The 12,289-nt window shown below is 40.2% G+C and overlaps 1 protein-coding gene across 1 annotated transcript in view; it reads left to right on the forward strand.

Moving 5' to 3' along the window:
- fam171a1 (family with sequence similarity 171 member A1) overlaps positions 1-12,289 on the forward strand; it is a 124,787-nt gene that overhangs the window by 79,060 nt on the left and 33,438 nt on the right. The window contains exons 3-4 of the mRNA XM_007906399.2: positions 3,516-3,608; positions 7,604-7,762. Coding sequence (XP_007904590.1) covers positions 3,516-3,608; positions 7,604-7,762 — 252 coding nt within the window. The remainder of the gene's footprint in view (positions 1-3,515; positions 3,609-7,603; positions 7,763-12,289) is intronic.

The following is a 12,289-nucleotide window of genomic DNA, read 5'->3' on the forward strand; positions in this document are numbered from 1 at the left end:
AGGTAATGCCGTCAAAAAAGATTAGGATTATTCAAAGTACAATTAGATGCAATGATCAGAGAGTTAATAATAATAATAATAATAATAATGTACCAGAAGGGGGAACGTCACTGGGCTGAATGACCTTTTCATGTCCATGATTGCTCTAGTGTTCTGGTCTTTCCAGATCTCATGAGTAGAAGCACCATATTAATGTTACTGTGATGGACAGCCTGCCAGAAGCCTGCTGGCCACAGTGCATTTCTTGCATGAGTCATGTCAGTCACTAAATATCAAGAGACATGCGCTATTGGTGATCAGGCAGGGGTGGGGGCAAAGGGGGAGTAGAAGGAGAAACAGCATCCTGAGATTGACACATGTCCTATAACATTTCTTTCCAATGCATTGATGGTCCGAATTAAGCATATAAATACAGTAGCTTGAAATGCCCGAGTGAATTCATTCAGTGAGCTACTGAGCCATACAGACAAAGAAGGTATCAGGTTCAATCTCCCCAATCTGTGCTGAAATTGCACATATAAAGCAAGGTGACACTAACAAGCCCTTGGGTTCAGCCAGTGTTTCAGTTTCTGCTGCTATCCAGTAATCAGGATATTTTTAATTCAGTTTAGGCTGACACTCCAATTCAGTGCTGAGGGTATACTGCATTGTTAGAGATGCCATCCTTTGGATGATCCGTTAAAGTGAGGCCCCATCTGCTTGTTCATGGGGATTAAAGATTCCATGGCGCTATTTGAAAAGAGAATGGAGTTTCTTCTGCCATCCTGACCAACCATTCCCCCAAATAAAATTGCTTGTTCACTTCATGACTGTGTTACATTTTTGTGTTAAATTGGCTGCCACCTTTGCATACCATTGTACAGTTACTGCAATTCACAGTAAAATCCTGCGAAGCATTTTGAGACATCTGAATGATAATGATGAGGTGCTATATCAAATCCATGGATTATTATGGGATAATATTCTGCTGGAAAGAACATGTGTGTAAATATTGAGATTGGGGCTGAGCTTTGATCCCTCCCAAATCTCCCGCTGATGTTTCCTGTCTAATCTCACAAAGAAAGACTGACCACTCGACACTGAATGTTTGAGGTTTAGTGGTTAGTTACAGCCATTATTGAGTTGTCGGCTTGCAGAGATCCAGGAAGTGATCGGTGAAGAATGAGTTTGAGGTCAGTGTGGGATTCAAGCTTCAGGAAACCTTGGTATTTGGTGAACTCTTCATAGCTAGGTGTTTGATGAACTTTTCTTCAAAAAGTTGTTATATCCCACAGTTGTTATATTGTAATCTTTATAAAACAAGTGACGCTTATTTAAATCTATTCAAACTAATTTTAGCTTAGGGTTAGGCTCCACTGGCTCCATCTCCCAGCAGATTGATTTCAAGATGCTTATCCTCGCCTACAAATCCCCTCACATCCTTGGCCCTTACCTTTTTGACCATGCCTATCAACATTTTCCCCCACACCCACTGCTTGGTATCCTTTACCATCTCTGTGTTTCAAACATTCAAATTGTGTGAATGTATGTTGTTGTTGCTGTTATTTCACCGACAAAATACATAGTCAATTCACTTTACAATATGTTCTATGAAACGCTTTGCATCATCTCAACAATGTGTTAAGGCGCTATCAAATGTAAAGATTATTATTGTTGATGCCCATCTCATTGCCAGCCCATAGGGGAGATTGTTTCGTGTTGAGTGACTTGACACATTCATTTACTGAGATCTAATGTTGGGTTTGGTTTCTTTTCAAATTAAAAGAAATAATGACAGAATTTACAAGTAATTGATACACTAAGATGCTTAAGTTTTCATTTAATTTGAATCAAAACTGTTATTATGTTACCATGGAACCATAGAAATGTAGAAAGCACAGAAGAAGGTCATTCACCTGTTGTGCCAGTGCCGGCTCTTTTAAAGAGAAATTCTTGAAGGGTGTTATATAACAACAACAATTAACAACAAAATTACATTTATAGAGCTCCTTTCATGTTGGGAAGACGTCCCAAGGCGCTGGGCGATATATTGCGATATAAATACAAGTTATTCTTGTTGTTGCATTTTCTTTTTTCAAGCTAATATAGATTCTGCCTCAACCACTACTTCTGAGAGGCCATTTTCTAACAAGTCTGTGTGTGAAAAAATATTCTCCTAATCTCCCTATTTGCTAGCTATCTGAAATTAATACCCTCTTGTTACTGACTCACTGATCAATGGAAATAATTTCTGCCTACTGACGATCAGAAAATATTTTAAAGACATCTCTCTGGTCACTCATCAAGCTTCTTTGTTTCGGCAGAAAAAGTCCTAGTTCCTCCAGTCTCTGGTGCAATGGGATCTGTAATGTCCACCTGAAAAGGGACTTGGTTTACCGTATCATCCAAAGGATGGCACCTCTAGCATTGCAGCACACCCCCAGCACTATATTGGAGTATCAGCCTAGACTATGTGAATTTAAAGTCCTGACATGGGGCTTGAACCCACAACCTTCTGACTCAGAGGTGAGAGTGTTACCCACTGAGCCAGGCTGACACACATTGTCAAGGGAAGAGGGCATAGGTGAGTAAAAATATTCTTTGTAGGGGCAGGGGGGGTGGGGGGTAAAGCTCAGTTAAAAGGTCTGTCCGGTTTAAGACAGGTAATCGTCAGTAAGCATAACTGATGGGTCCATTGGGCAATCAGAAGTGAGGACGCCCCGACGAACAGCCTGTCGGAACAGAATTGGGTGGGCGACGACGACAAGTTGGGAAATGGGCAAGTGGGGACCCGGGGGTGCCGCAGGTTGGGGCTGCTCGGAGGACTGGCTGCTGTGGCCGTCCACAGAGCTCAGGGCTCCCTTTACCAGCTCCCCTTAAAGAAGTGAGCTGTAGATAGATTTGGGAGGAGCGGGCTGATCTCTACTTAACCCTAGCCACCTGCCACCTACGGAAGAGGGTGAGGAGGGATGCTACTGTGCGTTGGTTAGAATGGTCCAATAGATGACAGGGAGACTGGAAAGACTAGGAAATGATGACCTTGTAGTCTGTATCATTAAAAATTAATCAGGTGGTAAAATGAATGCACCGGCTGAAAAGGACACATGTGGTGCTGTGTGCTGTTGTGGTTATTGCCAGCTGTCCATGACACTGCGGTCAGTGCCCTTTCAACCAGTTGCAAATTTGCAGGATTGTGTGAAACATTTAAGAATGAATCACAGAATGAACAGATAAAGACAAATTGTATACTCTATGGGCATTTGACCCACAAACTTTACAATCGATTCACTTTACTGTTTATCCTGTAAATCGTGATAAGGCACTATATCAAATGCAAGGATTTATTGTTATGCAATTTAAGATAGTACTTTCATCTTTCATTATTCATGTGAGTGATCTAAAATCTATGGAGTGAAAGTTTATAGGTTTTCTATACAATCACCCAGCTTATGCATAATACCTGCTGTATCAAGGCACTTTTAAACAGTTTTTCACTCTTTTGACTGGAATTAATGTGGATTTTTTCTCTCTCTTAGTGTTTTCATCATTGAGCCTGCTTCTACAGCCTGAACGGTCAGCAACCCTGATGGTGTATGAAGACATTGTTCAGATTGTCTCAGGAATTCAGGGTACGTACTTGGTGTCTTGAAACAAATAAATGTCTTTGCTGAATTCACTTAACAGACTCGGTGAAAATTGCCATATTTGATTTTAATTTGAATGGTGCTGATTAACCCACTGCTAGAGTTTAACCAGAAAACTATGTGGGTTTAGCTGCTAAAACTCCAGCAGTACCCCAACATACACTCTGGGGCCCCCAAGCCTTGGCTCTTGCCAAACTGCACCTAAAACTGTCTGGAATTAGATAAGCACAAAGCGTCCCTCCAGAGATAGAGTTGAGCATTCAGTTCTGAACACATAAATTTACATGTGCAGCTGGCATTGCATGAAACTCTGGTTTGGATACTCTTAAACATGTGATGGATTTCCTCATGTGTCAGACACCCCGGCTGACAAAATAACTCCCACGTGTTCCTTATTACAAAGAGTGTCAGAGGGAGAGCGAGTTCACTGCCAGCGCACCTGTGCCCTGTGTAAATTATAGTTGGGAGTCACTTTTTTTTCAATGAAGCATAACATAGCATCATTAGGTGTTTATAAATACTTTATTTACTGCAATTTTCATCCCAGTACGAATTGCCTTATCTTTCTAAACCTGTGAGTCAGAATTTCAATGACTGTATCTTACTGGAATTTGTACTCCCAAGATTTCCGTGTGTATTGCCTGTTGAATCAGGATTGTTGGAGAATATACATTATATTAAGGGAAATCTATTAATCGCCCATTGATGCCTCAATACAATTATCTTTGAATTTCTGTGTGCTTCCAGTAACCAATTTAATGAGACATCTGTTTTTGATATCATGGTGCCTGGCAGAAGCTTCTCACGGGACCTAATAGTCGAAAACAATATCTCGATTAGTCATTTTACAAGAGTGAGCTATCTAAATTGGCATGAAATATTACTTATAATGAAAGGGTTGGCTACTTTCAGTTTAATTGGTCTCAAAATTCTGCTTGTCATTTTTATATGGCAAACACACCACCCCTTTGCTCAGCTGGCACAGCCTGCTGCATATCCTCGGACCCCTCCACACCACAATTGGTGCCGTGCCTTTGGTCACTGTGTTCCTAACCTCTAACTCTCTGGCTCAATCCCTCCCCTCGTCCCCTCTTTACCCTTAAATCCCACTTGAAGACTTACCACTTTGACCGTGCCTATAGTCACTTTCCCCTCTCCCTTGCTCAGCATCCAAACCCACAATTATGCAGCAGTCCAACAAGCTATCCTACATGAAGGTGCTGTATGACTCCTGCTGTTGTTAAGATCTCAAAATGAATTGGATTTCTTAAAATTCAATTATTTTAAAATCACTAATCGTGTGTTTAACCATCTCCGAACAGCAATTAACTTCCCATATTGTCATATTCTGTAATACATCCTGATGTCATATTACTTTACATATTGAGCAGATTGTCTGCAAATACAGTCACTGCACTTTACAGTAAGATCCTGTAACGCGCTTTGAGATATCTTCCCGAGTTGACAAGCACTATAATAATGCAAAAATTGTTATTATTAATTTGTCTTTTCAAAGCAAAGCCAATTTGTTGGCATCATGAAAATACCAGACCAGTATCATTATCTCTTTGATGAAATTGCTTTTGAAGTTACCAGGCGGCATTACTGCTGTTCTACCTTACATGAAAGTCACAGATAGAAACATCAGTGGCTCATATGAAAAAAGTAAAGAAACTGGTTTGGAAAATGGCATGGGCATTAATTGAGATAAAACAATAACAATAGTTGCATTTTATATAGCTCCTTATCACATTCCAAATATCTCAAAGCGCTCAACACATTAAGCTACTTCAAAATACAATGACATGTATGCAGGCGAGGCACACATTTGTGTCAGTAACTTGTACTTTCAGAGCAGCGTCCCCATGGGTTGGCGTGTGGCGTGACATGTGTGATGCACTGGAACATGTGCACAGGTTACTGGAAGGAGTCCCAACTCTGATTTCTTAGTCATAGAATCGTTTCTGAAGATGCCGTGTTTTACATCCCATTTTTTTTTAAAAAACACCTGATGCACCATTTTTAAACAAAAGCTATTTAGATTGAAGAGTTGTACAATTTAAAGCCAAATAATTACTAGTTCTAAATGAGGTTCATTATACTTAGTTTGGACAGAGGATTCTGTGGGTGTAAAAGATTCTGTTTTGAGAAGGAAATAGTTGATTCACCTCAGTTAACGTGGAGCAAATCCAATGTGTCTTCTTGACTTAGCTTTCACTAGCTGTATTACTGTATCAGAAGGAACTCAAGTAATTATCTACATCTTTTGTAAAATTCTGTTAAAATGTAATCAGGATTTTAAACTTTGTGCTTAAAAGCTATTGAGGAGGACGAGGATTTCTGTTTCCATCACTGATCTTCAGTTGCATGGTAGTTTTTTTTTTAAACATGACAGCTGGTCGCTACACTTTTCCTTTTGACTCGCCCAAGGAGAGTGTAGACAAATGGCTCACATATCCCACTGTGCCTTTAGATGGCTGGCCATAGGCAGAAGACCTCCTAGTATCCTACATCCTGTTCTTATGTCCTCCACCTGGTAGCACCAGAGGACATGTTGATTCAGAGCAGATCAATCAATGTTGGACAGTTGTACAGAGCTATTATTTCACCCATGCACAGTTGTGGATATTATTGTACTGGTTGTCAAAGCAATTTTATGTCCAATTTATAGTCCATTATTCTAATGTTTCAAATGCAGGAAAGAAAATAGTTTGTGTGCAACACTATATTTGGAGACAATTTAGTGTTTGTGCACAATTTAATACTACGCTGACCAGAGTGCATGAAAGGATTATTCCGCATTACATATTTGAAGTGCAGTATTTACTAAAATTGTTCTCAAGCAGAATCTGATGTTTCAATAACTCCTCGAAAAGTGAACGTTTAACAGAAATAAATGACTGATGCTGCGCTTACATTATTATTGATTGTCAGGCAGTGTTGAGTAAGCAGAAAGGTTGAGCAGTATCAATGCAAGCATGCTCAGATTAGCATGCAAAGCTCCTAGGAATAGTGGCAATTGATTCTACAGGCTGGCTTTGCAAGCAGAGTGGTGGGACGGGGAAGAGAGAGGATTTTAATATGTGCGACAGTGAAAATGGACGTCCAAATATATTGGAAACTAGCGGCAGCAAATGATGCCAAAAAGAACATTTGTGTTTTGTGTAACTAGATCAAATTAGCTCCACCGTGCACTTTGATTTTGAATGGTATCTGTACTGAGAACCACATATTGATGGCACTATCTTTCTGACCATATCCATTTGGTTCTCTCTGGAGTACGTCTTTTTAATAATCATTATTAAACAAGAAAATGCAGGGATTAGGAGACTGTTTCTTCGCACAGAGTTGTTAAGGTCTGGAATACCCTGCCGGGAGCGGTGGTTGTGGCAGAATCCATATTGGCTTTCAAAAGGAATCAAGATAAATACCTTTAAAAAAAGTAAACTACAGGGGTCTGGGGAAAGGGTAGGTAAATGTGACTGACAGATTGTTCTTGAAAAAGAGCCAGCACAGGCTCGTTGGGTTGAATGGCTGTGAAATGTTCTGTGCTGTAAATTTCTATAGTTTTGGCGTTACAGATGAAGTTGTGAAGCCACCCCCTGAATAATATGCCTATGAATTAGGGTTAGAAATAGCAAATGGATAATAAAGCAAGTGAGAAATTTGCCTCCAAACTTCCCAGCTGTTTTTCTTAGTATTATAGTCAATGGATCTGAATATAGCCTTATTAGTGCACAAATGTGGATGCCTCTTGGTCATTTTATCTTTTATAACCTGAAAGTTAAAGAGTTGGTGACTATTTGTGCAATGGGTTTATTTGGTGATCATGCTGAGACATGGCGTGGTGCATTGTTCATTGCTTATGTTTTGTGGTGTGACGTCTGAGGCTCTGTCCATATGTGTGGCCTCCCAGTGTGTGCTGTTTCAGAGTAGAAGTGCTTCATTAATACCTGTGCTTTATATTAATCCATTCACAGGCGCTTTAATACAGCCGAGCGTCCAGTTCCAGAGACGGTTACTAAGCTTGCCAAAGAACTCAACCTATAGAAACCTGACTGCTTTTCTAACAGTGGCCGTTACCCCTTGGGAGGTTGGCAGCTTCCCATATCTCCAAGGAATCAATGTAAATCGTACAGGTAAGACACTAAAGATACTAATGTAAATGTAGCAATAAAGTGCTGTGTTATCCTATGGATCAGCGCTATTAAATTATTCTCATACTTCAGGAACACTAATAATATAATAATATCATTTAATATAATAATCCTTGCATTTGATATAGCAGCTTATCAAAACAACTTGCATTTATATAGCATCTTTCAGGTAGGGTAATGTCTCTAAGTACTGCACAGAGATTGTTGCCAGATGCAAAGGAAAATAGGGAAGGGGAGGTGACCATAGCCTAGTTGAAGGGTTAGGTTTTTAGGCATGATTTAAAGATGGATGGAGAAAGGGAAGGCAGAGGGGTGAAAGGAGGGAGTTCCAAAGAGAGGTGCACGTAGCTGAAGACTCGGCCAATGATTGTTGGGTAGAGGGAGTCAGTTTGCCAAACAGAGTGGGATAGGCAAAAGGTCACAGAGATAAGGAGGTGCTAAGGTGTGAAGACATTTATAGGTGAATGTGAGGAAATGAAAATCGATACTTAGGAGTCAGCAAGTAATGGAGCCTGATGAGAACTGGAATGATGGGCGTGTGTAGTTTAATGCAGGTGAGGATGTGTGCGGTGGAGTTTTGAATGAGCTGGATTTGTGGATGGTAGAACTAGCGAGTACAATGGCGATTTCAAGTCAGGAGGTAACGCAGGTGTGAATGAGGGTTTTGGTGCTGTTTTGCGTGAGGATGCTGTTTCACCCAACATCACTGAAATTTTAATATCCTCTTTTACGTTAGTGAGGAGTGGAAATTTCTCCACTGTGAGGAGCAGTGGTTTATCATTTTTAAACTAGATGTATCTTAAAATGAAGGTTTTCAGGAGGAGGAGGAAACAATTGTTGGGTAGGTGAAAAAACAAGATAAAATGGGTCAAAGCACATTCTTTGATGGTGTTTTCAGCCATCCCCAGCACCCCCATCCCCTGGCTTGGATGTAAACCCTGGACTATCTAGCACCTTGGGATGCTGTCAACAACAACAACAACTTGGATTTATATAGCGCCCTCCACGCCGGATGGCGTCTCAGAGCGCTTTACAGTAACGGATCCCGGGGCCGAGCCAGGGGGAGTGGGAGGAAGGTGACCAAAGGCGCGGTCGAAAAGAAAGGTCTTTCCCACACTGTCCCACACTAAGAAGCACTGTATTATAATTTGATATTGTATCATAGTACAGTCAAGTTGTCATTTATGGTGCCCCAGAAAGCAGGAATGGTGGAGCAAATAATTAGGTTACATCTCTGAGTTAGAAAAGATAGGGTCTAATTTGCGTTTTTTCTTAATGGGATTCCTAAGCACAGGCCTGACAGAATTCCCATCTACTCTATTCCAGAGATTGAATTGGAGTTCCAGGTCAGTATGAGACATGCCTCCATTTATCAGACGGAATGCCCTTACTCCTGGTTTGGAAATCCTGTAAAGGATTATCCCGAATTAGGCCCTGAGTTCTTAATCATGTTTTCCAAGTTAAATGTTTTTAGTGTATAATTCCTAACATCGGATTGTCTGTAGGTTCATAAAAACATCAAAGATTATATTCAGCAGGTATTGATCATGTTTTTACAAAAAATACATGGATGCTTTTCATAAGTAATTATATATTTGTTGAAAAACTAGACTCATTGCTATTGATGGCAATTCATCTGTTAAGCATCAGAAATTTGACGATATGATCAGGCGCTATGTCAAATGCAAGTATTAATATTATTGTTATTATTGGCTTGGGGCTGGAGGCTTCTGAGGTTGGATTCTGGTGCATTCACTTATCACCACACTCTTTTGTGATCAATAAAATGTCTAAATATATCCTTACTGGAGGGAGGGAAGATGGCCTGGGACCGGGCTGGCTTTGAGCAGACAGGCCTGGCAAAGGCATTTCCTGACTAAACTAGTTTGTTTGTGGAGTGGAGCAGGTGTACTTCTGTGAAAGAAGAGAACAATGGGGATAGTGCTTGGGGACGGTACACTATGTGAGGGTCGTTATATAAATGCAAGTTGTTGTTATTGAAAGTTGCATGTTGTGGCCCTGGCGAGAGAATTTCAATGCAGCCTTGTCGAGCACCTTGTTTCTACTTATTGTATAGAATGAAGATGGTTTGACTACCCACACTATTGGAAACTTACTTGACCAACGTAAAAGTTTAGCAGCCAGCAAAATGTTTAAGCCCACTCTTTAGAGCTGAACCGCCAGTGAGGTCCTGATGTGATCACCTGCTGAAATCAAGTTAAATACAGTCCCTTTTAACTATTTTTGTCAAAAACGATGCCTACGTTTTGGATGATTCTAATATGTTTAAACAGACCATTTACATTCAGTTTTAAGAGATTTTAGCGATCTGGTTTAAATAGCCTAACTAATATGAAAACCACACACATCAAAGATATTCGATGTTGTACTTGGCAGTAATATCAAAGCAAAAGCACATTGCCTTCTCTGGACAAGGCTGATATACATCTGACATTTTTGACTAGCACAACTCGTAGAGTTTTCTGGCATTCTCCCATCTCTGCTGGCAAAGCTGGCGCCCTGGCCAGAAGTCCGTCAAACAACACTGGTTACTCTCTTCATAGCTGTTTGCGGGACATTGCTGTATGCAAAATGGCTGTCATATTCGCCTACAAAATACACAAGCGCTACACTTTACAGCATATCCTTTGTACAGCTTTAAGACGTTTTCCTGACATGAAAGGCACCCTATCAAATTTGAGGATTTTATTTTAAATTATTTTACATTTTATTTTAACTTATTATAAATTCATTTTAAGATCTCTTCATGATGCTTTTTTCAAAAAAAGTCATATGTCTGTTGTGAATGACTCATTTTGATGAATAGCTCAGTATTAATTTGTTTCTTCATTTTATGTCTTAACAAAACCTACCTGAAGAGGAATAAAACAAAAGTGATAGAAATCTGCACAGATCTAGTAATTGTAAAAATGCAGCAACAGATTTCCATTCCCCTGCTGCTGTGAAGAGACCAGACCCTTAACTTGGGAAGGCACATGATTAAAATAAGTCTGGCTCAGTGATCTTGGCAGCATCACCAATGTCCTCTCATAAGCATGACATTATGTCAGCAGTTTGAAATTCAGTTGATTCTAATGAAAATAATACAGACCCCACCCCCATATAAGGCAAGATAGAATAATAACAATCCTCATTTTTGATACAGCAACTTTCACATTGGATGGATTCCTCAAAGTGCTTCACAGGATTTTATTGTATTGTCTCTGTATGACATACCGAACTCAGCAGCCAATTTTCATTGTCCCACAAATAGCCATTGCCAGTTCATAATTTTATTTGAGCCATAGAACTATAGAAATTTATAGGATAGTGACCATTTGGCCTATCGCGTCTGTGCTGCCTATTTTCAAGAGCTAACCTATTTGATATTGGCTGGAATTTGGGTGGATGATCTCTATACTGATGTATAGGTGTTAGTCTGGCTTAGCTGATGATGAATAATTGTACTCAGTCTTGCTTCTGAGGCACATGCAGATGCACATGCCCTACATCCAGACTTTGAACTCACAAGTCTAGGCTAATACATCAATGCAGTGCTGGGGAGGATTCTGCATTGTTGGAGGTGCCGTCTTTCCGATGAGTTAAACTGAGCTCCCATTTGCCTGTTCAGGTACGTGATACTAGTCACAAATAGAAGGGTGTTTCTCTCAGTGTCCTGGCCAACAATTGCCCAAATAAACCCACTCTCCTAGTGCACACTCTCATCTCACTGTGCTTGCTGGCCTTCAGTGGCCAGGAATGCAGTATTGACTTTGACTCGCTATACTCTGCTTATGGGATACAAACAATTACAATAGCAGTAGCAGCATTTACAGGCATTTTTCAGAATAGCTAATAAATGCCAGTATTGTAATTACACATAGCTGGAAATTACAGCTTGCCAGACCATTGGTTCAGTTGAACAGAGTTTAGTGTATATTCACCTATTGGTTTAATGGAACTAAATTATGCGACTTGACAAAGTGCTGCCATATTTTAGCCCATTAGTGTTGTTTCTTTTCCTTGAGCAAGGCTACAACTTTACATTTTTGCAGCTATAATATTGTGAATTCTGCTTTTAGTTTAGTGCAGCAAAATCATTGCTATTCATTTGTATATGGGATCACAAAGCCAGCTAGTTGGTTTTGCATTAGTTTCCAATTAGGAAAATGTCAAAAGGCTAAACTCGAGCCTTTCATGAGATGAAGCACATTCCTTCCTTGGGTTACTGTGGGACGCTTATGACTGGAGCCCAATCTTGTGACTGTTTAAAACCACATAATAGAAGAGGAAAGACCTCCCACTTCCAACTGTAAATGGTAAGTAATTAACTACAGTATAGATGATAAACAATTTATAATCTGCTCAATTGATAGTGATATGGGTGATCATGCCCCCTCCCCCCGACCCCAGCTCGGGTCTGAATTGCTGTACACTGTCCAGCACCTTGGGACATCCTCCCAAAGTGAAAGGCACTACACAAATGTAATCTTCTTCTTGTTGTTGGTG

Source organism: Callorhinchus milii, unplaced genomic scaffold, assembly GCF_018977255.1.
Source record: "Callorhinchus milii isolate IMCB2004 unplaced genomic scaffold, IMCB_Cmil_1.0 Scaffold2, whole genome shotgun sequence".
Lineage (NCBI taxonomy): Eukaryota > Metazoa > Chordata > Chondrichthyes > Chimaeriformes > Callorhinchidae > Callorhinchus > Callorhinchus milii.